General features: G+C 48.9%; 9 protein-coding genes across 9 annotated transcripts; 4 read left to right on the top strand and 5 right to left on the bottom strand.

The window, feature by feature from the left end:
• Positions 1-275: 275 nt before the first annotated feature.
• Positions 276-1,407, bottom strand: N7483_004574 (DUF3429 domain-containing protein; the record flags this gene model as incomplete). Its single annotated transcript, XM_057088011.1, has 4 exons — positions 276-698; positions 771-995; positions 1,077-1,121; positions 1,192-1,407. 4 exons carry the CDS (start codon positions 1,405-1,407, stop codon positions 276-278), a joined length of 909 nt encoding a protein of 302 aa, XP_056947840.1.
• Positions 1,408-2,346: 939 nt separating this feature from the next.
• Positions 2,347-2,618, top strand: N7483_004573 (uncharacterized protein; the record flags this gene model as incomplete). The annotated part of the gene is made up of 2 exons (XM_057088010.1): positions 2,347-2,534; positions 2,603-2,618. The coding sequence occupies 2 exons, from the start codon at positions 2,347-2,349 to the stop codon at positions 2,616-2,618; spliced, it is 204 nt and encodes a 67-aa protein (XP_056947839.1).
• A 94-nt stretch (positions 2,619-2,712) lies between these two features.
• On the top strand, positions 2,713-12,308 carry N7483_004572 (membrane morphogenesis protein VPS13; the record flags this gene model as incomplete). The annotated part of the gene is made up of 4 exons (XM_057088009.1): positions 2,713-4,566; positions 4,613-10,111; positions 10,167-12,207; positions 12,268-12,308. 4 exons carry the CDS (start codon positions 2,713-2,715, stop codon positions 12,306-12,308), a joined length of 9,435 nt encoding a protein of 3,144 aa, XP_056947838.1.
• A 559-nt stretch (positions 12,309-12,867) lies between these two features.
• N7483_004571 (uncharacterized protein) lies at positions 12,868-14,406 on the bottom strand (the record flags this gene model as incomplete). Its single annotated transcript, XM_057088008.1, has 1 exon — positions 12,868-14,406. One exon carries the CDS (start codon positions 14,404-14,406, stop codon positions 12,868-12,870), a length of 1,539 nt encoding a protein of 512 aa, XP_056947837.1.
• Positions 14,407-14,629: 223 nt separating this feature from the next.
• N7483_004570 (involucrin repeat protein) lies at positions 14,630-17,985 on the bottom strand (the record flags this gene model as incomplete). Its single annotated transcript, XM_057088007.1, has 3 exons — positions 14,630-14,740; positions 14,798-17,752; positions 17,818-17,985. 3 exons carry the CDS (start codon positions 17,983-17,985, stop codon positions 14,630-14,632), a joined length of 3,234 nt encoding a protein of 1,077 aa, XP_056947836.1.
• Positions 17,986-18,892: 907 nt separating this feature from the next.
• Positions 18,893-20,582, top strand: N7483_004569 (putative cell surface receptor/MFS transporter (FLVCR); the record flags this gene model as incomplete). The annotated part of the gene is made up of 4 exons (XM_057088006.1): positions 18,893-19,045; positions 19,109-19,221; positions 19,308-19,656; positions 19,740-20,582. The coding sequence occupies 4 exons, from the start codon at positions 18,893-18,895 to the stop codon at positions 20,580-20,582; spliced, it is 1,458 nt and encodes a 485-aa protein (XP_056947835.1).
• Positions 20,583-21,453: 871 nt separating this feature from the next.
• On the bottom strand, positions 21,454-22,271 carry N7483_004568 (cytochrome b-c1 complex subunit 6 family protein; the record flags this gene model as incomplete). Its single annotated transcript, XM_057088005.1, has 3 exons — positions 21,454-21,518; positions 21,633-21,755; positions 21,974-22,271. 3 exons carry the CDS (start codon positions 22,269-22,271, stop codon positions 21,454-21,456), a joined length of 486 nt encoding a protein of 161 aa, XP_056947834.1.
• Positions 22,272-22,804: 533 nt separating this feature from the next.
• N7483_004567 (GRAM domain-containing protein) lies at positions 22,805-23,722 on the bottom strand (the record flags this gene model as incomplete). Its single annotated transcript, XM_057088004.1, has 3 exons — positions 22,805-23,323; positions 23,395-23,566; positions 23,712-23,722. The coding sequence occupies 3 exons, from the start codon at positions 23,720-23,722 to the stop codon at positions 22,805-22,807; spliced, it is 702 nt and encodes a 233-aa protein (XP_056947833.1).
• Positions 23,723-24,826: 1,104 nt separating this feature from the next.
• N7483_004566 (putative glycerol-3-phosphate acyltransferase Sct1) lies at positions 24,827-27,224 on the top strand (the record flags this gene model as incomplete). Its single annotated transcript, XM_057088003.1, has 4 exons — positions 24,827-25,000; positions 25,068-25,662; positions 25,724-25,992; positions 26,043-27,224. 4 exons carry the CDS (start codon positions 24,827-24,829, stop codon positions 27,222-27,224), a joined length of 2,220 nt encoding a protein of 739 aa, XP_056947832.1.
• Positions 27,225-27,381: the final 157 nt, after the last annotated feature.

The following is a 27,381-nucleotide window of genomic DNA, read 5'->3' as shown; positions in this document are numbered from 1 at the left end:
TGTCTTGTCCTGCAGAGTAAGAAATCCCAAGATATTCTTACATCTATATTTTCTCTATCCCGGTAATCCGAACTTGAAACAAAAGAAATCAATAGCTTTCGGCCCTAGTGCGTTCTGCGTATATTCTACAGGAAATCACGGGGAATGCAAACATCAAGAGTGACAACGCGGGGAGAGGGAAGGATGAGCCAATTCGTCCCCCTTTTAGGTTCCTCCGCTCAAACAATAAACAAAAAGAGTTACAAGGGTGGTGTTGATCGCATCTCAATCAACATTTACTCCTCCTCCTCGACCTCACCCTTGCGGCGGGCCTCAGCCTCCTCCTTCTCCTTCTTCTGCAGGAAGATCAGAGCGTTGATCTTGTCCTTGATGGTGTGCTCGGAGGTGAGAGTCTGGGCGATCTGCTCACGACCAATCAGGGTAGCGACAATGGAGGCACCGACGACGAAGGTCAGAACGAAGCGGTACATGCCGTACCAGTGAGGAGCACGGCCGGCAGCGGCAGCGCGGGCATCGTTGTAGTACAGGAAGGTGAAGGCAAGGAACTGGGTGATCAGAGCGTACTCAACGGGGAGCAGCAGAGTAGGCCAGGCAACGGCGGGGGCGATGACACCGGCAGCGTAACGCTTGTAGCCGTACTTGCCACCGTAACCAGCCCACTCAAGACCCCAGTGGACAGCACCGAGGAAGGAAAGGATCTAGATGGGGATAGTTTGTTAGCGGAGGGAACCTTTGGAGTACGGAGTACTGATTTTGCAATTGCTACTTACAACGGCACCGTATCCAACCTGGATAGGCTCGAGCATGTGCAGCATGAGCTCAGCGCTCTGACCGGAGAAGATCAGACCGTCACCGGCAACAGCAGCGCGGTTGATCTCGTAGGAGAGAGCAACGGTCTGCAGAGAGGTGGCGAGGTAGGGGATAACACCAGCCATACCCAGGTAGAGGGCCTCCTTGGGGACCGCGCTCAAGCTGAAGGTGTCCTTGATGACTTTCTGTAGGGTAGATTGCCATGGTTAGTCTCAACTCAAGAAAGTATATACAAAGTTCAATTGATGTGGGGAATGGAAACATACAGCCTCAGCCTTCATACCGGCCATCATGTCGATATCGTCACCATCCTATTCGCAAATTCTCAATTAGCGATTGTGCCCCTCCATATTGAATTCTCCAGCCCAATTGGCTTCATACCTTGCTGGAGCTAGAGGAGTGACGGATCAGAGCAGTGGTGACGGGCTTGTGGGCGGCCAGAGCAAAGCTGGGCTTGATGGTCGGGCGGATGGCGCGGGCGGACGAAGTCAGCTGGGCCTTGAAGACAGGGTTGGCCAGAGCCGAGCGAGCGACAGAGGCATTGGTGTTGGAAAGAGCCCGGAGCGCGGAGCGGGCAGCGAAGTTGCGGTACATCATGGCGGGGGTAGATATAGCTTTTCGTGTGCAGTCGGGTTAGCAAGTTTGCGCGTGAAATGAAAAGCCTCGGGTATGACGATAGTGCTGGGACAACACACCCAATTGGCGTTTACAAGAGCTGGAGAAGGGGATGAAGAGTGGAGATGAGGGTATTCACCCGGTGAGGGACTCGATTGCGAAGTCGGGGAGGCCGTGGATTTCCGAGAAAGAGCAAATAAGAATATCCAGAAATGAAGTGACCGAGTGGTGAGGTGTGTTCGTCGGGTGAACCATAGGGACCTAAACCGCACGAGCTTTCTCGTCCAATGACGGCCTAAGGCAATAAGGCTAGGAAGAACCCGGGGATGTCATATATATCACGTGATTTTGAGATAAGAAAGATATTGATGCCTTAAATAGAGGGCATGCAACATTCAAACCTGACAAACCTGACAACCTGACAAACCTGACAAACTAGGCAAACTAGGCAAACTTCACAAACTTGGAAAAGCCAGGAAAAGCCAACAGTGGCTGAGCAGCACGGGACTGATGTCACTGTGCGTGAGAGCCTGGAAGTAAACATGCGTACACTCCAGTACAGTAATTATACGAGAGGTATTATAGGATATTCATAGTTTATTGAATTCAATTCATATATATCGATGTAGATAGAGTAGAATTATTTATGACATAGTTGAATTTTTCGTGTAATGATTATTTATCGCAATCTTTAGGGCTCTCAATGACCTATGTATGATGGCCCAAGTATGGGGAACTTCGGGAATGGTTAAATTCCCGGGCGGAGAAGCTGCGATTGTACCGCGTTCTTGGCTCCTTTTGTACGGTCGCCAGCTTGCAGTGGAAAGAAAAAGGTAACCCTTTGGAACCACGCAATTAAGGCCATCTGGCTTTGGATACCCAACTCTGATCATTTGCGATCCTATTGGTATTTTCTACCCTATGTCTAGCTTCATCCCTATCTACTTTCTAACTCTTGTCTCCCCCGCCTCTACCAGAAGACCCTGTCTATCACTACTGCCCGAAGCTACTTATTTCACTTCGGTATCGCGTGATCCCGATTTACCCTACTGGGATGGCCCAGAGCCTCCATTTGAATGGTTTATGAACGAGCTTTTGTCTTACAAAGGGTAAGTCGAATAGATCATACATGGCTCAGAAGCTCCGCAATCACCACTTACACTTCTCTCAGACTTAGAGCGAAGAACTATTAAACCCACGATCCACCTTTTCTGAGCGACGGCGATATACGAATCGGACATAGAGCGCAACCTCCCTGGGCCCGGGTAACGGCCAGAACTCGCAATTATGTTGGAGGGTTTAGTTGCTAATCTGCTCAACCGATTCTTGGGCATGTACGTCAAGAACTTCGATGCCAAACAGCTCAACATCGGCATCTGGTCCGGCGATGTCAAACTACGAAATCTCGAATTGCGCCGAGAAGCTCTCGATCAGCTTCACCTCCCCTTGAATGTGGTCGAAGGTCATCTGGGCGAACTCACATTGGCCATTCCATGGTCCAATCTCAGAGGCAAGCCGGTTAAGGTTGACATTGAAGATGTCTTTCTATTAGCGGCACCTAAGGAGGATGCGGACTACGATGCTGAGGAGGAAGACAAACGGGCACATACACTCAAGATGGAAAGAATCGAAGGTGCTGAAATTCTCCGAGAGCGCAATGCCGAGGGCATGAGTCAGGAAGAGCAGCGTCGAAACCAGAGTTTCACCCAGAGCATGGTCACAGCTGTGGTGGACAATTTACAAATATCGATCAAAAATGTACACATCCGTTATGAGGATTCTATCTCCTCACCGGGCCATCCATTCGCTGTCGGATTGACGCTGAAGGAGCTGAGTGCTGTCAGCACTGATGCCGACTGGAACCCAACCTTCATTCAATCTACCTCCGATACTACACACAAGCTTGCAGTTCTTGGCGCCTTGTCGGTATACTGGAACACAGATGCAACTCTCCTGGGAACAGGACGAGGTTGTGATATCGGCGCAGAAGCCCAGGGAATCGAGCACGATGACCTCATGGCTAAGTTGCGTGATGGAATCGACAATGGTGAAGGTAACCAGTTCATGCTTCGTCCCGTCAGTGGTCGCGCAGGCCTTGAAATGGACAAATCAGGCAAGTATGATCGCCCAGCCATGAAAGCTCGACTGCTCTTTGATGAGCTCGGATTTGTGTTGGATGATAACCAGTACCGCGATGCTCTGATGCTGGTGGATCTCTTCCATTACTTCATTCGCCATCAAGAATACAAGAGATTTCAGCCCAAGATCTCAGTGAAGGAGGATCCAAAGGCGTGGATGAAATTCGCTGGTGAAGCAGTGCTCAGCAAGATTCATGAACGCAATCGACGATGGACATGGGGCTTCATCAAGGAACGCAGAGATGACCGCATCGCATACATTAGGTTGTTCAAGAAGCGAACTCGAGAAGAGGCCTTTTCACCTGAAGAGACCGAAGAGCTGGACAAATTGGAAAGAAAGCTCAGCTACGAAGATATTCGATTCTGGCGGTCATTGGCCCGGAACCAACTGCGCAAAGAAAATGTTGGCGTTAAAAAACCTGCTCAGCAACAATCATGGGGTGAATGGTTCTGGGGCGCCAAGAAAGAGGAATCAGAGGAACCCACCATGACTGAAGAGCAAAGACAAGAATTGTATAATGCCATTGATTGGGACGAAAAGAAGGCCCTATCAGAGAGTGTCGATGAGCCTCGTGAATGGGTTAAGCTTCAAGTAAACTGGAGCCTGCGCGCTGGTAGTTTCACCCTTAAAAAAGATCCTCATGGTGCTGGAAATGAGGTCATGAAGCTTGTGTTCGACAACTTTCGCGCCAAAGCTCTTCAACGACCAGATTCCTATCTTTTAGATCTTGACCTCGGTGGGTTGAAGATGTATGATGGTACAACTCCCGGTACTCTATATCCCCAAATCGTCAAGGTCAAAGACTCCCTGCCAGAGCCTACAAAGGAGAAGAGCAGCACAAATGATGATGAGCTCGCCTCGATAGCCAGCGCGGACGACATGGTGGATGAAGACAGCTTATTCCACTTGCAGCTGGAGAAGAATCCACTTGAAAGTGATGCCGACTCAGCCGTCAAGGTCAAGTTGAAGAGTATCGAAGTCATCTACAATCCCAGATTCTTGGTCGGCATTGTTCAATTCTTCGAGCCCCCCTGAGCGACACATGGAGTCGATCGGTGCCCTTCTGGACACGGCAGGTGCCACTGTTGAAGGATTGCGACAGCAGACTCGAGCCGGACTGGAGTTCGCCCTGCAAGAACATAAAAAGGTTGACGCGCAGTTTGATGTCCATGCGCCTCTGATTATTGTGCCAGAGAGTATCACCCAAGAGAGCTCGCTTTGTCTGATTCTTGATGCCGGTCATGCCAGCGTGAACAGTGAGCTGGTGGATCGGAAGGCTATGCGAGAGCTTCAATCTAAACAAAAACGACAATACGAAGAGGAAGACTATAAGCAGCTAGAACATCTGCTCTACGATCGCTTCCTGATCAAGTTGGATTCTACCCAGCTTTTGATCGGTCCCGGAGTGGATGCGACGAAAGCTCAGCTTAACTCTGATGTCGAGTCTAAAAATTTCCACATTGTTGATCGTATCAACGTCGATTTCGTTCTTGAGATGTGCATCGTGCCCAAGGTGACACAGCTCACTCGGACGCGTATATCTGGAAACCTGCCAGAGTTGCATGCATCTATGTCAGACACCAAGTACAAGGGTCTGATGAAACTGATTGATATTGCAATCCCGCAATTCGACACCGGCAAGACCTCTGACCCGGCAGTGGCCAAGGCCATTGAAGAAAAGGCCAATGCTACTCGAGCCAGATCTGCATCCTTCCAGCCTCCAGCTTTGAGAGATCTTCCTGTTGTTGATGAAGAATTCGAAGCCGACTCGGAGAGTGAAAACTCTAGAAAGAGTCTGGAATCCAATAATAATATCCACCGCCGAGACTTTGAGTTCAAATTCAACGTTGGCCGGCTTCGAGGTTCACTTTTCCGTTCCGATTCACAAGATCCTCTCAATGATAAATTGCTTGTGGAGTTGATCGCGGAGGGCTTCGAGCTTGACTTCTACATGCGTCCGTATGACATGGTCGCCGAGGTTGTACTCAAGTCTTTGAGTGTGGACGATTACATCGAGGAGAACCCCGTTCCCGAATTCAAGAGAATCATCTCATCTAAGGGATTCAATGCAGATGAAGATAAGGATCTCTTTCATTTGAAGATGGTCAGAGTAAAGCCAGAGTCGCCAGAGTTCGAGTCCACTTATGAGGGTGTGGCCATGAATCTCGATATATCGGTATCGACCATTAATCTCGTAGTGACCAGGAAGACTCTATTGACTCTTTTGGATTTCATACTTCTTACCTTTACAAGCCCACAGCAGCCAGCTGAACACGATGCTCAAGCCCAAAGAGCAATACAAGAGACAGTTGGTGAACTCCCAAAGCCGCCTCAAGTTGGTAAACTGCGTATAAAGTCTAACCTCAAGAGTATCGCTCTTATTCTCAATAATGACGGTGTTCGACTAGCAACTCTGAGTCTTAACACTGCCGATGTTGGAATTTTCCTTGTTGGCCAAGCTATGACAATCCAGTCTCGCATTGGCAGCTTGACTTTGATCGATGATGTCAACTTGGGTGCACCAGAGGACTCGGATGTACGCCGTCTCCTGGCTATTGAAGGGGAGAACTTCGCGGATTTCAAATACCAGACTTTCGATCCCGCAAGCGAGACCTATCCTGGATACGATTCAGAAGTCTATTTGCGGTCTGGTTCGATCAAGATCAATTTTCTGGAAGAGCCTTACCGAAAGATCATTAACTTCCTGGTCAAATTTGGTAAAATGCAGGCGATCTTCAATGCGGCTCGCCAAGCTGCGGCGAATCAAGCCAACCAGTTGCAGGAGAACGCATCGCGAATGCGGCTTGACATCGTGGTCAAAACTCCCATCTTGGTGTTCCCTCGAGTGATGGCAGATGACCGTCCTAGAGATACGATTACGGCACATCTTGGTGAGATCTATGCCAAGAATGAGTTCGTCCCTATGGATGAGGGCAAGGATAGCCCGGCTGTCAACGTGATATCTACCGGTGTTCGCAACATTCGTTTGACATCCAAGTTCCATTTCGCGGATGACACAGAAGAAGAGCTTGAGATGATCCAGAAAGTCAACCTTGATTTCAGTATCTGCTACTTGGAGCATCAGGCCAACAATGCGCGTCCTGATATGGAGATCGAAGGATCATTGTCTCCTATCAACCTTCGTATTTCCCAGAATCAACTTAAATTCCTTCTGTTGTTGTCAAAATCAATTCCTGGGGCTTTCGCCACAGATGCTGAGCAGCAGGAGCTAGAGGCCCTGGAATCTCTACCATCTTCGGTGACTGAGCCTACGACTAATTCCAAGGATGCGCAAGCACAAGACCAGCAAGGAGTGACAGTGGGCAACACCACAGGCAAAGAAACCTGGGTGCGACTCGATATGATCTTCAAGGTCGATAGTGTTGGCTTGGAACTTATTCTAGCAAATGACAACCAACCGGTTGGGAATTTGGAGGATTCCAGCTTGTCAAAATTCTCTCTCAATGACACCAGGGTCAAACTTCGAATGTTGACAGATGGTTCGTTGGAGTCTGAGCTTCTCATCCACTCCTTCTCAATTCGTGACAGTCGTCGCCAGGATTCTAACAAATTCCGAAACATTATGTCTTTGATCAATAACGACGTGCAACAGCAATTCATGGCTAGCGTGACCATGTCCCCTGGACCAGACAAGCACCTCATAGCCATGTTAACGATAGACAGCCCTCGCATCATGTTTGCTTTGGATTATCTATCTGCCTTGCAGGCTTTCAGCAACTCGGCTTTTGCTTCTGACAGTCCTGCGGAAGTAGTGGAGGAGGACCCAGATTCTCCGGAGGAATCGGAATTGAGTTCTGACTCCGCAGCTTCAGATAAGGGCGCAACTGAGGTCTCGGCTGGCGAGCCTGTGGCTGGATCGACAACTGTTTCATTCCGTGTCAATCTGGTCGATGCTCAGGTCATCATGGTTGCAAACCCTGCTATTCCCCACTCCGAAGCGATTGTGTTGGGAACCAAGGAGATCCTTATATCTCGTCAAAATGTCTCGACTTTGCAAGTTCAAAAGCTGGGAATGTTCCTTTGCCGCATGGACAAGTTTGAAACTAGCCGTCTGCGCATTCTTGACGATTTTACAGTTGAGACATCGGTTGATAGCCGCGCTCAAGAAAAGGGATCTGCCCTAACTTCAATTGAGGTTCATTGCGAGCCTCTAGTATTGAGATTGTCTCTACGAGATATCCTGATGGCAATTCAAATCGTCAACAAGGCCTCTGAATTGCGAGCGCAGAATGCTCAACGGCTCGAGGGCGGCGAGGCAAAGAAAATTACCGATGGCAAAAGCGCAAGAGCTCGTTCGAGCAGCAAAGCATCGTCGACGTTGGCCCACAGGACCCGTCGTCGTATCAGCCAGACCATCGAACCACCAGTTGATAGTGCAGCTCCTCAAAGTTCTGCTGTTCTCAACCGCGAAGAGCTTTCGGCTAAGATCGATGGCCTTCGTGTCATCCTCATTGGTGACCTACATGATCTGCCATTACTTGATTGGAGCGTCAAGAAGTTCAATGTCGATATACGTGACTGGTCATCGACCTTGAGTCTTGACGCGAATTTCGATACCTTTGTCAATGTCTTTAATTTCTCCAAGTCGGCCTGGGAGCCTCTGATTGAGCCCTGGCAATTTGGTTTCCACATGGCGAAGGAGACTAACCCGGACATCTTTTCAATTGATGCTTACTCTCATAAAAACATGGAGCTCACATTGACTTCGGCAACTATTGCACTTGCCTCTAAATCCTTCCAATTCCTGAATACCGATGAGGATGTCCTTTCCAAGCCTCGAGGCGCAGATGCCCCCTACAGGATTCGCAACTACACCGGCTTTGACCTTCGTGTGTGGGCGGAGGCAACAGCGGGTGGAGATGGCCCAGCTGCTAAATTGGTCGATGGAGAAGAATATCCCTGGCGATTTGAAGATTCGACAGCCATTCGTGAGACTCTTTCCCCTGAGGGCCAGGGTGGAATTGTGGGTATCAAGCTGGAAGGAAGTGGGTTCGACAGCATTGACCGTATTCCTGTTGTCCGCGAAGGTGAAGTTCTGTACAGCCTGAAACCAAAGCGAGATGATGTTCTTCACAGGTTGCTTGTGGAGGTCAAGCTTGGACCTGATAATGTCAAATACATCACCTTCCGCTCACCCCTTCTTGTGGAAAACAACACCCAAATTCCCGTGGAGCTGGGTGTGTTCAGCCCTGACGATGGCCATCTTCTCAAGATCGAAAAGATTCTGCCTGGTGACGCTCGTCCAGCACCAGTTGGGTCAGCATATCTTCATTCAGTTGTCATCCGTCCCGACCAAGGATTTGGATACGATTGGTCGAACGAGCGTCTCTTCTGGAAGGAACTTATTCGTCGCCCAACACGAACTATCAAATGTGTCAGTGACAGCGGTCAGCAGTCGCCTCCTTTCTATTTCCAGGTGAATGCAACCATCGATGGCAAGGGTTCGCTCACGACCTCTTACCCTTACATGAGGATCCGGATTTTCGCTCCAGTGGAGATTCAGAACCTGCTGCCATATGACTTCAAGTACCGCATCTATGACAAGAACACCAAAAAAGACTGGACGAACTTCTTGAGGAAGGGAGGTGTAAGCCCGGTTCACGTCGTTGAGCTATCCCATCTTCTTCTCCTGAGCATTGATCTTGAGGATACTATCTTCCGACAAAGCGAATTTGCGATTGTCAACGGAAACTCGCAAGACTACCGCAGGGAGCATACGCTATCTTTGAAGGATGAGCGAGGTCTTCAGTTGAAACTGAAGCTTCACTATTTCAACATCCCCAACAGTGGTGGTGCCTTCAAGGTCTCAATCTATAGTCCCTACCTCTTGTTGAACCAGACTGGTCTCCCTATGGACATTCAAAGCAAGGCATTCCTCCAAGCTGCCCGCAATGCTGCTGGCCAAGGCCTTAGAGTCGACCCAAGAGATGGTGGTCGCGCTCTGCCATACATGTACTCGTACAACAGCGGGGACCAGAAGAACCGGTCTATCTTGAAGGTCGGTGACTCCGCATGGAGCAAACCCCAGACCTTTGAGGCCGTTGGAAGTACATTCGAGGTCGTTTTCCCTGATCAACAGGATAGATCTGAGTTCCACGCCGGAGTATCTGTGGCTGAAGGCGAAGGCAAATACAAGATGACGAAGGTGGTGACGATTACGCCGAGGTTCATTCTGAAGAGCAAGCTTACCGAAGATATTTTGGTTCGTGAGCCCGGGTCATCAAACGTGCTTGAGATCAAGAACGGAGAATTGGTTCCGCTTCACTTCCTTCGACAAGTTCAGGAAAAGCAGCTCTGTTTATGCTTCCCTGGCGTGAACAATCAATGGTCTTCTCCATTCAACATTGCCGATGTTGGCACTGTCCACATCAAACTGTCTAAGGCTGCGAACCAGCGTCAAAAGTTGATCAAGGTTGATGTCATATTAGAGGGTGCTACCATATTCCTGCATCTCAACTTTGAGTCTCGCAACTGGCCGTTCTCGATGCGAAATGAAAGTGATGTGGAGTTCATCTTCCACCAAGCCGTGAGTTTATTATACATTTTCCATCTTCCTTCCTTGATACTAACTCCTTCTTTAGAACCCCAACCTAGATGACGACGAAGAAGACCACTCAAGTGGCTGGCGTCCAATCCGCTATCGCCTACCACCTCGAAGTATCATGCCTTACGCGTGGGACTACCCAGCCACAAAGAACAAATCTCTTGTTCTGACAAGTCAAGGCAAGGAGCGGCACATTAAGCTTGCTGAAATTGGTAACCTGATCCCAATGCGTATCCCACCGTCGAGAGCGGGTGAATACCAGAGAATTGTTGACATTAACATTATTGCTGACGGACCTACGCAAACACTGGTTCTCTCCAACTTCAAGGCTTCCAAGAGTATCTACAAGCAACAGAAGAACCAGTCCTCGCAAACAAGCATGAGTACAGGGTTCGAGGTCAAGGAGCTGGATTCGGATGTCAACTTCAAGGCTCAGCTTCGACTTGGTGGAGTTGGTATCTCTCTCATCAATCAGAACTTGAAGGAGCTTCTTTACCTCACTTTCCGCGAGATCGAGATCAAATATCGGGAATCTCGAATCTACCAGACCCTTAACACCACCATCAAGTGGATTCAAATCGACAACCAGCTTTACGGAGGCATTTTCCCGATTCTCTTGTACCCCAGTGTGGTTCCTAAGACCGGCAAGGAGATGGAGGCCCATCCTATTTTCCATGCCATGGTTACAAGAGTGAAGGATGATTCATATGGTGTGCTTTACATCAAGTATGCGACCTTGCTTCTGCAGCAGATGACCCTGGAGTTGGACGAGGACTTTGTCTTTGCTATGCTCGACTTTGCCAAGATCCCCGGGGCTTCCTGGACTGAGGAACAAGAGGGTAAGCTGTGTGATGAGAATCTGAACATCCCAGAGCCTCAACAGAGTGAAGCCGGTCAGGATGTATACTTTGAGCTTCTTCACTTGCAGCCTATGCAACTGGACATTTCCTTCATGCGGACGGAACGAGTCAACGCTGAAGATGGTGCCATGCAGCCTTCAAACCCCCTCATGTTCATTGTCAATGTCATGACCATGTCGATGGGCAATGTCAATGATGCTCCCATTCGTCTTAATGCCCTTATGCTGGAAAATGCTCGTGTCTCCTTTGGAAGACTTGTTAACAATGTTCGTGCCCACTATACACAAGAGTTCGTCCGCCAAGTGCACATTATTCTGGGATCTGCCGATTTCCTGGGTAACCCGGTCGGTCTGTTCAATACCGTCAGCTCTGGTGTCGCAGATATCTTCTACGAGCCATATCAGGGTTTGGTCATGACTGATCGACCTCAAGAGCTGGGTGTTGGTATTGCGAAGGGTGCCACCAGCTTCGTCAAGAAATCCGTTTTTGGTTTCTCGGACAGTATGGCCAAGCTTACCGGAAGTATGTCCAAGGGTCTTGCTGCTGCGACTCTCGACAAGGAATTCCAAGACCAACGCCGCATGTCCAAGTCTCGGAACCGTCCGAAGCACGCACTCTACGGAATCACAGCTGGTGGGAATGCTTTCGCGAACAGTTTGGCCAGTGGTATCGGCGGTCTTGCACGTCATCCACTCCAAGGTGCGGAGAAGGAAGGAGTGGCAGGATTCTTCAAGGGCGTTGGAAAGGGTGTCTTGGGTCTAGCCACCAAACCCGCCATTGGAGCCTTCGATCTCGCCTCCAACCTTGCAGAGGGAGTCCGAAACACCACTACAGTCTTCGACGCAGAAGGTCTTGATCGTGTTCGACTGACTCGCTTCATTGGCACAGACGGCATCGTTCGACCATACTCTCAACGTGAAGCTCTCGGTCAGTTCTGGCTAAAGACCGCTGATGATGGGAAGTTCTTCACTGAGGACTATATTGCGCACCTGGAGCTTCCTGGTCGCGATATGCTGGTCATGTTGACTTACGCACGGATCATGCTCGTGCGCACGAAGAAACTGTACACTGAATGGGATATCCGTCTCACAGATATTCAAACCATTTCCAAGGAGCGAACTGGTATGAGTATCACACTCAAGGGTGGCGCCAACGGTCCTTTCATACCCGTCCAGGATGAGAGTTCTCGAAATTGGCTGTACAGACAGATTGCTGTTGGTGAGTTTTCAGTTAACACCTCATCATTCCATTGAGCATGCTAACTAATTTACTTTATAGCGGTCAATGCCTTCAACGAGAAGTATAATGTTCGTGGATAGACGGGCCTCGTGCCTTTTGTAATGATGTCATGAAAATGGACTGCATTCATGGAATGGAAGAACAAAAACAATAGCGAATGTTTCAAATTTTCATTTTTTCGTTGATGAGATTCTGGTTCATGGTTTTGGTGATTTTTCTTTTCTTCTCAGGTGGATATGATTAAGTGGTTATTCTTTGGGTTTGGTACATATTCGACACTGATGAACAGTGTTGCTTCTTTCGTTTACTACTAGTAATAAACAGACCTCAGTCATTTAATTCAACACGAGGTCCTATTTATGTAGTAGTGTTATTAGTAGTACCTGGGCAAGGCTTTGCCTTTAACCTGTGGCATTTTGGTCTGTACCAGGTGGGATGATTAATAGGTAAAGCACTGATCTCGCTGTCAGTGGTGGATAGACATCTGGAGTATCAAAGAGGGAACTTATTGTTGTTAAATAGAGACCCGGATTCGAGTCCAATTTAAACTGTTCAATCACATATCATAAGAATAGCTGCCCTAGAGTACAAACTTAAAGAAGGGTATCACAATAATCACAAGAAACCCATATCCCGAATTCATGAATTCAAACAACTTGAAGGACGAGCACCATTATTTCCATCTCTATCATCTGGACCAGAATTCCGGCTCCGAGCTGTGGCATACGTCTCCCGAGAATCAACAGTTTCAAGAGCATCTGCGCTTTCAGGACTGACGCTTTCACCAACTTCACCGAGTTGAGATCCACAAAAACAACAACAAAGATAACATTGCAAGGGGAGCCAGGAAAGAATATCAGAGAGTGCATATGATCCAGCTTTCAGGACCTCGTCACCTGGAGGGTTCCCGTTCTGAGTAAAATTGTATACCGGTTGTGGTAGTTGAAGCGGGGAGATCTGGTCTGGAATCGGGCTGGTGTTTGCTCTTGGACCTGGTGTAATGGCTCTATTCCGTAGCTCTTCGATTCGAGATGAGAGTGGCCGTCCCAGTAATGAGAGGCCCAGATGACGGGACTTTCTTTTTGGTTGATCCTGTTGCTCACTATTTTTGTTCGTGTCGTCGCCTTCTGTTACCCTCTCATTTGTAACTCCAGCTCCAGCTCTGACTCCCGTGCTGTGACTACCTTCTGGGTCAGTAGTTTGATCTGCAAGCGTGGCTATGGGACGACAATTCTGATGAAACGGATGATCCTGTAGACGTCGTACTTGATTCGTCCCATGTCCACTTTGGCGATAGGGAAATCTACCCTGAACGATCGTTCCATCCGGCGCTCGGCCAATTCCAACAATACCGTTATTGATGGCCTCAGTATGGCTTGCGGGCTGTAGGCCTAGGAATCTTCGGACGGCATCACCATACGAAGATGGGCGATTTGCGGTATTGGAAGGAGGTGTTCCGCGCGTACGACTCGATGCTGTATGTCCAATCATAAACTGCGCTGAGCAATATACTGCTTCTGGGGTGTTAAAGGAGGGAAGACCCGGTGGTGTTGGTGTACGTTCAGGCGGAGGATACTGTGGCTGGGCGGGTGTGACGGCAGCTGGGATATTTGAGGCTGGCCAAGAAGGACGAGGGTGAGGGCTTACGGGCCCATGGGCATCGGCGTCAAGTGAGATCGCTTTGCGGCGCTGATATTCTAGGAAAGGGCTGGATGTGTGATTTGTATCGTTCGGATGGGCTGAGCCCAACTGTGATGTGCGCTGTGAGTTCTGTTCGGAGAGCATCTGGTTTTGCCTGCCGACTCCATCAACTCGTAGTAGTTTTCTTCCAGATCGACGATGCTGAGTAGATGATTCGCCATCATTGGAGGAGCCAGTTGGAATAAACATTGCCATGTTAGTTGCTAGACCTGTCTCCATGACAGGGCCCATGACATAAGGATAGTCCAGGTTTCGAGAACCTTCGTTTGGTGTTGTGACTCGAATGGCATTGAAAATAGATTTTTCATCACTGTAAACAGACTCGGAGGAGTTGGGGTTCTCGTGTGAGCGTGGTGGAACGGTCGAATTCCGAAGGGAGTCGTTGCGTTGCAAGGTTTTTTGTACGGCATAGTATCTGGGTGGAGCGCGAGCAGAAGGATTCATCCCTGCTCTCGTCTGATGAGATTGGGCCGACATAATGAAAGTAAAATCGCCCCGGCAAGGCCGGGGATCAGATTGTATGTTAGATACAATCAATGGTGATGCTTGAGGACAAAGCAAATTGATAAGGATGGGCAGTAGCATCATCGCGCTTGCCGCAACATGTTCATGTAGTATTATGATACAACGAAAAGAAAAGAGAATCTATATGTACAGTCTTTATGCAAATCAAATCCGAGAGCGTTGAACAGAGTCATAATCATAATGGGGTTCCAACAGGACTGGGCAATGGTTTGCCCGTAACCTGTGCATGTTCCTTTCTTAGGGCTCGCAACAGCCCTTCAATCCTGCGACGTTCTTCTTGCTCCGCCTATTCATGGTGTTAGTATTGATGTCAAAAGCAGGTAGAATAAATGAGAAAACCCACCTTAAGAATCTTAATATTTTCAGCTCGAGTATCACGCATCATCTTCTTAAATTCGTTCTTCAGCACCATAGTCGAGGTTGTCTCCAAAGTAGGATCACGACCCATCGATGTCGGGCTGCTGAGATTCATCCAGTTGATACGTTCTTCACTGAGCTGGGTCTCCAGCTGCTCACAGCGGTCACGAAGACTGTCGATGACACCTTCGAAGCGCTCCCGCTCCTTCTCAAACTCGATGCTGGCCTTCGTCATAACTTCATAGTCATCCAGAGTCTCCCGCAGTTCCCGTTCGAGTGTATCAGCGCGTTTCTGAACGTCACCGCTACCTTGCTTGCCACGAAGCTCAGCGAGTTCTTGTGCCATCTCGATGTTCCGGGTGTTGAGAGCATCGATCTCCGCCTGGATTTCGGGATTGAGGGCGACCTCTGCGGCTCGCTGAGCTCGGGTACCGTAAGCACCGTCCAGCTCTGCCTTGACCATCGTCAGCTCAGTCGTAATGCGTACGACCTCGCCTTCGAGATTAGTCATTTCATTCTGCAGGCGCTCGGAATTTTGCTCTGCCTGTGCACGTTGCTCTTCAGCCTGTGCAAGCTGGTTCTCAAACTCGGCATATTTCTGCTCGGTTTCAGCAAGCTGCTCCGCAACCAAGGCTCGCTGCTCATCAGCTTGAGCGATTTGATTCTCAGTCTCAGTACGGTACTCTTCGACATGAGCCAGCTGGCTCTCAGCCTCATCTCGACGCTCCTTAGCCTCGGCAAGCAGTTTCTCGGCCTCAGCAAGTTGATCTTCAATCTCGGCTCGACGCTCTTCGGCGTGCTCAAGTTCGTGCTCAGTCTCAGCCTGGCGCTGCTCGACGCGAGCAAGTTGTTCTTCAGCCTCAATCCGACTCTCTTGAGCTTCAGCAAGTTGCTCTTCGGCCTCAGCCTGACGCTCCTTAGCCTCTGCGAGTTGCTCCTCGAAATCCGCCCTGCTCTCCCTGGCCTCTGTGAATTGCTGATCAAACTCAGCGTGATGCTTCTCAATGTCAGCAAGTTGACTTTCGGCCTCGGCAAGTTGACGCGCGACCTCAGCACGTTGATGCTCAACCTCAGCATGTCGAGTTTCGGCCTCGGAAAGTTGACGCGCGACCTCAGCACGTTGATGCTCAACCTCAGCATGTCGAGTTTCGGCCTCGGAAAGTTGACGCTCGATCTCAGCACGTTGATGCTCAACCTCAGCATGTCGAGTTTCGGCCTCGGAAAGTTGACGCGCGACCTCAGCACGTTGATGCTCAACCTCAGCATGTCGAGTTTCGGCCTCGGAAAGTTGACGCTCGATCTCAGCACGTTGATGCTCAACCTCAGCATGTCGAGTTTCGGCCTCGGAAAGTTGACGCTCGATCTCAGCACGTTGGACCTCAGATTCAGCCAGCTGATTCTCAACCTGCACACGATGATCAATCGCCTCCTGCACGGCCTCTGCAACGGCTTCCTGCACACGAACATCGGACTCTTCACGAGCCTCCCTGATAGTGGATTCCATGTGTGCCGACTGCTGCTCCGCGTATTGACTAGCCTCCAGTGCCTCCTGTGCACGGACATCAACTTCGTTTTGCAGAGAGTCCACCACACTCTGGAGACGGGCAACCTCGCCCTCAGCCTGCACCAAAGCGGCCTTGGCCTCTTCCGGAGAAGAGCCATTGTCGCGCATGCTTTCGAGCTGCTGCTGCATCACGGTTAATTCATCGTGCGAAGCCTTGCCGTCACGCTGAGAAATCTCAAGGTCCTTGCGCATGTGAGCGAGCTGCTCAGTCAGATCACCGATGTGAGCATCTCGCTCCGCATCGGACTTAGAGTTGAGTTCACGCTGCTGCTGGATCTGTGTGGTCAAGATGCTCTTCTGCTCCAGCAGTGCATCCACGCGACTTTCCAAGCCATCCACACCAGTTTGGAGGTATCCGAGCTGCGCCTCCAAACCCTCACCATCGGTTGCGCTAGGAGGTGGAGGCAAAGTTGGTGATCGAGTCAGACCAAAGCGATCAACAATGCTCTGAACCCGATTGTTGATCACGGTCAAGTGTTGCCGCCAGGCACCCTCAGCTTCAGGTGCAGTTCCAGGGCCCATGATAGGAGGCTGGGGCGGACGAGCTGCAAGAGCATTCATGCCGTTTTCGATATAGGCTAAATGAGCCTCGACAGTAGCTGTGGGATCAGCCGAGTCCTCCGATTGCGGCGGAGGGTCGATAAATTCATCTGGGGAGGATTGAATCATCATGTTACAGATGCGTTGGCTCAGCTCCTCCAGTCGTGTTTCCGTCGCCTGCATAGCCTCGTGATCTGCTGCTGCAACAGCAGGATTGATATCAATTCTTCCATTCAAGCCATAATTATCCATATGCTCTGCAGTTCGGTAAAGATGGCGATCATCAAATTCATGGCCGTCGTAAAGATCATCTGATTCCTGAGCATCTTGAGTTTTTGGGGTCTTCCTGAGACCTTTATGGGTCATCTGCAGGACACCCGCTGTGTGTTCCAACAAACGCTGGCTAATCTGTTGAGACCGACGCTCGAGTTTCCAGAGCTCTTGCGCCAACTCCTCACACTTTCGCTGACTCGTTGCTAGCTCGGAGTCGCTTTTATCGAGGACTTGAGCTGTTCCATTTCGGCTAAAGATACTCCGACTTCTCCCATGTGATTTTGCATTTGCGTACTCTCCGCTGCTTCGTGGACTAGGCGGGCTGTATAGACGTCCGATCGACTGTGCTGCGTCGCGGAGTTTGGTCTCCAATGCGAGTTTTCGTTTCGTTCCTTCGATCCGGGTACCCAAAAGTGCACGCTCCTTTTTTAGAGCTTCGACTTCCTCGAATGAAAGGACCTCATAGTTGGCGCTGTCTCCGATAGCAGTCTCCGCTAATAGGTACATTGTGAAGGGATCATTGGTATTTACAAGGACTGAGCTCTGGGGGCGACCGGGGTTAAGCTATACAAAAAGACAATGAGTGAGCCATGGAATTTAGCGGTTGGAATCCATGAATTTGCACTTACCGGATTGTACCGCGCCCGGTCTTCGGTCTGAGGATTGGCCGCATCACGGTAGCCATCAACGAGGGTCTTTCCCAGCGGAGAAGGCACATGAACATCGGAGACGGTAGCGGTAGATAGATAACGTGGGTCTCCATAGGAAGATTGACTGGATCTTAGACTGATATTCATGTTGGTCGCTTATGGCGCCTTGCGCACCGTTAAGTTTGTTGCTTTGTTTCGGGATAATTATTTCAGGGGCGGCAGATACACATGGTGAGTATCCACAAAAGATAGGGCCGTACGTCAACGTTGAATCTGGGGAAAATGAGATACCCAAGTGGACACTTGACAGGGTCTTAACTTGTGGAGAGTAAAAGGAATACTCTGAACAGAAGAAGCTGAAGACTAAAAAAGAAAAAAAGAGGGAGGCTGAAATGAGAATATTAAAGATGGCGGGAGAAGAGAAGTTGATCTACAGACGCCCTATAATTCAGGCCAACTTAGAATATCAGATACGATATGAATCATATGATAGATCAATAAGATGAAGATGAAGATGAAAATGTATTAGAAGTTAAAAGTTGAAATATTATAGATCAAATAGACTATTTTTAGTTCTTTCATAGAAACCTTGAGAATACATGTAACAACTAAATATTATCTTTGTCTTTAATATTCAAAATGTTCTCCATCAGTTTCTCAGTGTACGTACTCCAGATCCACTTAGCCTAATGATGTGATATGATTGATGAGCGAGCCTTGAAGGATTGTGATCTGGTTCTAATTTGTCAGATTAAATTAATCAAAATAAATCAGAAATCAGAAATCAGAAATAGACGAGCTGCAATGATTTTGTCTCTACTTTATCACATTTCGGAGACCGCTCCCACTCCGACTATTCCCCCACATTCAATACTAGTATAACAGCTAAGCAAGCTAACGGGAAATTTGAAAAAGCCCAAAAAGCCACGGAGTCTGAGAGTCTCCTATTGAGGTGCTCAAGCGATCCAATTCGGGGGTTCAACCTCGGATGAACTGGTTCCACGGGATAAACTCGTGAAATACTACCTTATCTTTTATAACGGTCTTTCCCATCATGCAGCCTTCATATACCTTACTAGCCTCCAAACCCACCATGGACTCGGGAATGGAAATGGAGTCAACTGTCACGCGACCATACAAAGTCTATAAGCGACGATTTTGGGGTCTAGCACAATTGGTGCTACTCAACATTGTCGTCAGTTGGGATGTATATGCTACTTTCCCCGCATTCGGATCACAAAGAACCCCGAGTCGCTAATCTAAGTCATAGTGGCTCACTTTCTCATCTATCTCAAGTACTGCAGCGGAGTATTTTCAAGTTTCAGAAAGTGCTATCAACTGGATGAGCACAGGATACCTATTTGCTTTTTGTATTGCCAGTCCGTAAGTTGAGACCTAGTACTGACTTGAATTTCTATATTATGAAGATACAGATACAGATATCAGAACAAAGCTAACCAATCACCTAGATTCGTCATTTGGGTATTAAACAAAGGTGGACCAAAACCAGCCATTGTCACCACTGCAGCACTCTTGTTTGTCGGTAACTGGCTGCGTTATGCAGGTACAAGAGCCAATGGCGGTATCTTTGGACTCGCCATGTTTGGCCAGATCCTGATCGGGCTTGCGCAACCTTTCTGCTTATGCGCCCCAACTCGATACAGCGACCTTTGGTTTTCAGACAAAGGACGTACCAGCGCCACAGCAGTAGCTAGTTTGGCGAATCCACTGGGTGCGGCACTAGGCCAGTTGATTGATTCAGAATGGACAACCAAGCCATCGGATATCCCGAATATGGTTCTATACATTGCGGTTATCGTGAGTTACTATTCTCAAAGCAAGGCCATAACTGGGGAATAACAAAAAATGAATATGTCCGTACTGACTATTTCATCTCATAGGCAACCGTCGCATCTATCCCATCTTTCTTCCTCCCCGCTAAACCCCCAACACCCCCAAGCGCCTCCTCCGCCATCCCCCGCACCCCACTCCTCGAAGCCACGCGCGAGCTCCTCACAACACTCGAATTCTGGCTGATCTTCATTCCTTTCTCCATCTACGTTGGGTTCTTCAACAGCGTTTCCTCTCTGTTAAACCAAATCCTCGAACCACAAGGTTACAGCGAAACTGAAGCCGGAATCGCAGGCGCAATACTTATAGTAGTCGGCTTGGTCGCCGCAGCTATAATATCCCCAATAACGGATCGCTATAAGCATTATCTCGGATCGATCCGTGTTCTCGTTCCTATTGTTGTTGTTTCATACATAGCTTTGATTTTTGCGCCCACCAGCTCTGCAGGAATCGTACCTTCTTATATCGTCATGGCACTTATCGGTGCTTCTTCGTTTGCGTTACTTCCCGTTGTACTGGAGTATCTTGTGGAGATTACGTATCCGTTTTCACCGGAGATTGGGAGCACAATGTGTTGGACAGGAGGTCAATTATTCGGGGCTTGTTTTATTCTTATTCAGGATGCGTTGAAGGATGGGAAGGATGCGAGTCCTCCGCTTAATATGCATCGAGCCTTGATCTTCTCGTGTGTGCTTTGTGCGGTTGCGGCGCCGTTTCCATTAGCTCTTGGTATGTTTGGAAGGGTTGTGAAGAGAAGGAGATTGGAGATCGATCAAGGAGTTGAGTTGCGAGAAGGGGAGTCTCCGCGTCCTGGTGGGAGTGCGGAGGATAGTCCCTCGAAACTCAAGTATGATGAGGCTCATAAGGATCAGGTGGTTGAGCAAGTTGTTTAAGTGACTCATTTGATTTTGTCTTTCAGCGATCTCTCGTTCCTACTCTTTTGATCACGTAGTTGATCTGTTACGGCTATTCAGCGTTTCTTTCGGTCTGTTTTTCTTTTTTGGTTGTTTACTATATCCATGCTGGTGAGATGATGACCTGATGTTATCAGGTATCATCCCCTGACCAGACCACTTTATACCCTCTCCGTATGGCTGGAACCTAATGAACTTTCCCTTGATATTTTCGTCTTTGTCAGTTCTGCCAGTAGATTTTAGGCTTCTGCGACCACTGAGCATTGAGATATTCTTGCTGATTTAGCCGAGCATGTAGGACGAAATGGACATGTTGAACCTGGTATTACCTAGCTTGCATCTGATATAGACACTCAGGTTTTTATGCAGATAGACCAGTCACATCCAATTCTACCCATTTACATTGTAGACTACATTTCATGATAGATAAAAAGGAACAAACATTCAAACCTTCCGTCTGAACAGATGAGATTCGTCTTATAAAAAACCAGTAAATAAAAACACAAGCACAGTTCGAATAGGCGGAAGACCAGCTATCTGTACATGCAAGGCAGAGAGAAAGGAAGGGTAATCTATTACTCTTTTTCTCTTTTCCATTGGTTTCCTTCCTACTCCCTGCCTCGAAACACCATATGCGTACAGGGGTAACCCAGAAAGAAAGCCCTCCAGACTTTTAACACTCTCTGAAAACCCCGTGCTCAAACCAAGGATTATGAACGGCAGACTGTCAGAGAATGGATGTGACAGCCATCAGGAAACAGAAACAGGCATTTGTTTTTGACGTGCTGCGAGTCATGCAGCAGATATGAGAAACAGGGCAGCGCGCCAAAAGGTGAGTCCTGCGATCTGTTTACTTAAGCTCGCGCCAGAGCTTGGGGGCGGCACAGGCGGTGGCACAGTGGGTGAGGTGGAAGACTGGAGTTGGTCAGCGGTGGTCTTTTGTTATCCAAGTTGATATCCATAGCAGGTAGGCACGGATGGGTAAATTGATCAATTGGATCAATTGGGCGTGCAATTGGTGTAACTTACACTCCTCAACACAGTCCTCCTTGGGACCCTTGAAGTCCTCATCCTCCTCCTGGCGGGTGACGCGCTCGATGCACTCGTCAAAGTGGTGCTTGTAGGGGGCGCACTGAGCGGAGTGGGCGCACTCTGTATAAGCATGAATTAGTGGTGACTCTCAAATTGAGTATGAAGATAAGACAAGAACAATTGCGATGCCATTGAGACCGTCCGAATTGGTGATTCTGACACGAATCCCGGATGCGAAGCACCCATTGACAACATGCGATTCAGAAAACACTAATGTCACTTCGAAACACAGATTGTAGATCGGATTGCTAGCAGGAAGTAAAGCAGCTTTTACTCACCCTCCTCAAGCTTAGGCTTGATGTCCTCAGGCTCCTCCTCCTCCTCCTCCTCCTCTTCTTCCTCCTCCTCTTCCTCCTCAGCCTCGGCCTCGGCCTCCTCCTCCTCGGCAGGCTCTTCAGCGGACTCCTCAGAGGACTCCTCAGCGGGGGTCTCCTCAGCGGGCTCGGACTCCTCGGTCTTCTCGGCGGGCTCGTCCTGGGGGGTGGAGGACTCAACGTCGGCGGCGGGAGCCTCAGCCTCGACCTCGGTGAAACCGAAGGAGGAGTAAACGTCGGAGAAAAAGTCGGCGAGACCCATTGTGACTGTCAATTGGGGGACAGGAACCGGTTAGAGATGGTAGGTATTGGAAGGTAGGGGTTTTGATGGATTGAGGTTGGTTTTCCAAGCTCGGACTGGAAAATCGGGACGCCCCGGCGAACATAATTGTGCTACACGTGATTGGTCAGTGGTTCTCGCTGACTATGACAACTTTGCCGGACTCAATTTACCTGTATAATTGACTTGTATTCCGTATTGATTCATGATTCTCTTGATTTTCTTAATTGAACGATAATGCAGGTTTGTTTCGTCATGATAATCTCTATTTTATGTTGTGTTGGAGCTTTTCTCCCTTGAACATTGATGAAAATCGCTATCAGGGCGCGCCAGCGCACTTCTAATTACGACTCTCTCTCTCTCTTAGTATGGGGGTGTTAAAACCATGCTCAGATCTTGAAGCAAGTCATTTATTATACATGCAAATTATTCCACTGCATCAGCCAGTATGGCATTCAAGGAAGAATAACCTCTCCATATTTCCCTATCCCATGTTTCACCACGCATCAATCAAATCAACTGGCCCGTCGCAATCGCTCCTCCAATTCATTAGCCACACTCTGTTGCTGAACTTCCTCATATCCCGGTGGAGGTTCCATAGGCTCCGGGCCTAGAACTGATGCTCGTTGATTACTTGGAGGCGCATTCAAAGCATCGTTGGTACTAGCAGGCTCGCTCGGCTTGGGATTACTTGGACCCTCGTAGGCTGGGAGTTCTTCCAGATGCACTGCAGCAAGATCCACCCCTCGGAGTCCCCGGACACCCTCTCCTGTGTTTTCCACCGCCTGTTCCAATCGTTCCTTAATCCGCTCAAAATTCGTGTGAAAGTCGAAAGCGCCGCCCTCTTTGAAGGTTACCTTTATCTGTATGGCTGGAAGGGATGGGGAGATGCCTCCTCCTGAAACCGGTTGGATGAGGGCAGTCCAAACATTGGGACCAAAAAAGGGCGCTGATACATGAGAATCGCGGATATTGAGTAATGGGCTTGAGAATGATTGGAAGGCCGGGGATTTCTGGGAAGGGAGATAGACAACCTATTTTGGAGGTGACCGCGGTCAGTTACTGACAAAAGACAACACCAGGATTTTTACAGGGACGGACTCACACGTTGGTTGGTTAGATAGATATGACCAGCGCTGCTTGGAACCGATAGAGATTCGGGTCCCTTGTATCCAGATGGTGGTGTCAACGAGAAGCTGGTTCTCGGGGGAGAGGTGTAGATTAGGCGTTCGTTAGGAAGGCGGACAAAGTCCTCCTGATCATGGAGCATCACCCAGCTGCAGTTCTGTTAGTGATTTTGACTCGCATAAGATACCAGATATCTAGTATCAAAGAGGACTTTGTTTCACTGCGATCGCTATAGTCACTAAGACCTTGGGGATCTCAGCGATGTCAGCAGTGCCAAGCTTAATATGCACGTACTTGATAGACATTCTGGCTTTTGGCAATCATGCCACTTCTTGATCGAGAAGATATCAGAAAGGTTGACGGTCCAACAGTAAGCTCTTGGGGACTTCTTGATTTACCGTGTCGCGGTGTTAGTGTCGGTGTCGCGGAAGGGAAAATCGATAGTTGCGGGGCAAGCGGGGAACATTGGACTTTACATTCCATATTTCCATATTAACTTGGGAATCGGGATACATAATATGAACCATTATGGGATCGGAGATCATGGTGAGCACTTAGTGTAGAATCAAAGCTCTCGTATTTTTGAGGACTATGTACTACTATCCAGAGTATCTCATAGTCATATCTCATATCTCATATCTCATTTATCTGTACTGTGACTCCAACCACATATCCCTTATCCCCGTAGATCCCCCAACTTATACTAGTTCAAGCCCTGGAGTTAATCTCCCAACAATTATATACGTGCAGATAGAAACCGTTGAGCCGAGAGCCCCAGAATCTCCCCAGAATTCTGGGGTATGAGGAAATTATAATCATTATAGTGAGTTATAGTCACTATCTATTCATTTGATCTGATCTCCACAGATATCGTCATGATCCAATCACTTATGCGGGGGACTTCACCTCAAGTGCCATAAAAGATAGACATATTCTATCATGCCCGAAGCCCCGAAGAAATCTGGAATGTTGGGCTGTAGCGCACGGATGATCATCTTTGCATCACGAATGTGGATTTAAGATCAAGTTCTAGAAAGGTCCGGATGAACAGGGTAAAAAAAAGGGAAAAAAGGCGCTAAAGCCGGATCCCCAAACTTTCCGGATTTGATCAAGTTTTATTTTTCTCATTCTTCTTCCCCCTTGATATACCTTAATCTCTTTAGGTATTCTCATTATTGAAGTAAATACTATCATCCAAATACCTATATCTCCACTTATTACTTGGTTTATTACTTGGTGGGGCTAAAGTGAAAAAAAAGAGCAAGCTTGACCGACGTCAGGTCTCGGCGGGTCAAAGCTTCGTGCAGCTCACCTGCAACCGTTCATGTCAACACGGTTGGGGATCTTCTGTCACTAAATTCGCTCACTGAGCCTTTGAGGGCACACAAGAACGAGATAGCTTTGGCATCATGGCCAAAAAACAACAGTACATTCCCCCGCTGATCGGGTGGCTGTATGATCTCGTGCTATGGTCTTTCTCCGTGCTCATCGATCTCTTCTTTCGAGAGGTGCACCCGCGAGGATCATGGAAAATTCCCCGTCGCGGTCCTATTATCATCGTCGCCGCCCCTCATGCGAACCAGGTGAGTTTAAAGGATCCCCTAATGGCGAATCCCAGAGCAGCATTGAGCTAACGGTCCCTCTAACTAGTTCGTTGACTCCCTCGTCCTGATGCGCGTCATTCGCAGCGAAGCCCACCGACGGATCTCATGGCTCATCGCAGAGAAATCCTTCCGCCGCAAGTTTATCGGACTGCTCGCTCGTGGTATTGGAACGCTCCCGGTAGCCCGGGCTATGGATAACCTGAGGCCTGGAACTGGAACTATTTATCTCCCGGATCCCGTCAACGAGCCGACCCTGTTGCGAGGTGTGGGAACCAATTTTGAAGCGCCAGGCTTTGAGGTAGAGGGAACAATTGCACTGCCAACCATCAATGGGACATCGCACAGTACAGCTATTGCGGAAATCCGCGGACCGGAGGAACTCGTCCTGAAAAAGGCATTCAAGCACAGAGATGCCCTTGGTCAGCTCACTGGAAGACAGGATATTGATTCGGATGGAAAGTTCACTGGAGATGCGGTCGATCAGAGCTCGGATTTCAAGGGCTCTAAATTCAAGGTTGCGCCGCATGTGGACCAGACCGCTGTGTACAAGGCTGTCTTTGGCAGACTGAATGCTGGTGGCTGTGTTGGTATCTTCCCAGAGGGTGGTAGCCATGATCGTACAACTCTACTTCCCCTTAAAGGTGAGTTTTATATTGAGATTGAATTACTGAAAATATCGGACTTTTCACTAACATCTTCTAGCTGGTGTGGCTCTCATGGCCCTCGGTACTCTAGCGGACAACCCCGACTGTGGCTTGAAAATTGTGCCCACGGGCATGAACTATTTCCATGCCCACAAGTTCCGCTCTCGTGCGGTTATTGAGTTTGGTAATCCGATTGAAGTCCCCAAGGAACTAGTAGAACAATTCAAGAGAGGTGAACGCCGGGAATCTGTCGGTGCCCTCTTGGACATCATCTATCAAAGTCTTGTCGCTGTCACTGTCACCAGCCCAGATTATGATACACTTATGGTAAGTGGGCTCGTTTCCATGATCGCGAAATAATTTCTAACAAATCACAGGTCATCCAAGCAGCCCGTCGCTTGTACAACACCAAGGGTAAAAAGCTTCCTCTTCCGATGGTGGTTGAGCTGAACCGTCGTCTGGTAAAGGGATACGCGCATTTTAAAGATGATCCGCGAATTGTAAACCTTCGGAACTCAATTGTGAACTACAACAAGCAGCTTCGCATCCTTGGAATCCGAGATCACCAGGTAGCCTACGCCAAGTTCTCTATCATACAGGTGGTCGCTACCTTGATCTACCGCTTGGGTAAACTGGCTCTACTTGCAATTGGAACCCTGCCTGGACTGATCCTATTCGCTCCTGTTTTCGTTGCAACAAAGTACCTTTCCATCAAGAAGTCCAAGGAAGCTTTGGCCGCTTCCAGTGTTAAGCTCCAAGGTCGGGATGTGATGGCTACCTGGAAACTTCTAATCGCGCTTGCATTTACCCCAGCCGTGTACGCATTTTACACCACTGCGTTCACCTATTGGACCTACCGGAATCGGGTTCAAGGCTTTATCCCTGACTGGGTTCCGCTGTGGTCGGTGGTTATGATTAGCATGGTCCTCTTCCCCACCATTACTTTCGCTGCCCTCCGTATTGGTGAGGTGGGCATGGATATTCTCAAATCCCTGCGACCACTCGTCCTTTCCCTGAATCCTTCATCAGCCAATACACTGGTGAAACTCCGAGCTAAACGCGCCTCTCTTGCTCAGCAAGTAACGGACGCCATCAACACAATGGGCCCCGAGCTTTTCCCTGACTTTGACGCCGCTCGGATCGTCACCGATCCATTCCGCGAAGTTAGCCATGAACTGAGCACAGCCGAATTGACTCCAGAGATTTCTCGAGCTCATCACGCCGATTTGGCCGATGACTCACCTAGCGCAGAGCCGCTACCCCGTAATGAATCGTTCCACAATCTAGCCAACATTGGCTTCTTCTCCACAAGACCACCCAGTCGGAACCGCAGCCGTAGCAGCTCAGCAGCGCGCCGGCCTGGTTCTGGACACGGTCTAAAACCACTCAGCCCCATGACCGCCAAAGATCCCCTCGAAGATGTGAGCTCGCGGATCCGAGACGCCATGAGGGAGCGTGGTGAACGACGTCGCCGGCGAAGTGAGGATGGAAGCTGGGATATGGCTAGCTCGGGGACTCGAACCCCATCTAGCGGAGATGAAGGGCGAAAAGATCTATGACCTGCTATGATAGTACCTGTTGAACATGATTTTTGATACGTACTAGTCCCATTATGGGATATTGGGCGTCGGATACTTGTTACTTTTCTTTGCTACGAATATACCACAATGCGAGATATCCCAGATGTATTCAGTTGTTTCTGAAATTCCCGGCTCT

The sequence above is a fragment of the Penicillium malachiteum genome (assembly GCF_028827825.1).
Source record: "Penicillium malachiteum strain IBT 17515 chromosome Unknown utg000002l:1.0-8849297.0:1.0-8852440.0, whole genome shotgun sequence".
NCBI classification, from domain to species: domain Eukaryota; kingdom Fungi; phylum Ascomycota; class Eurotiomycetes; order Eurotiales; family Aspergillaceae; genus Penicillium; species Penicillium malachiteum.
Note: the sequence above shows the minus strand (reverse complement) of the source record. Positions and strands in the feature narration are given on the sequence as shown.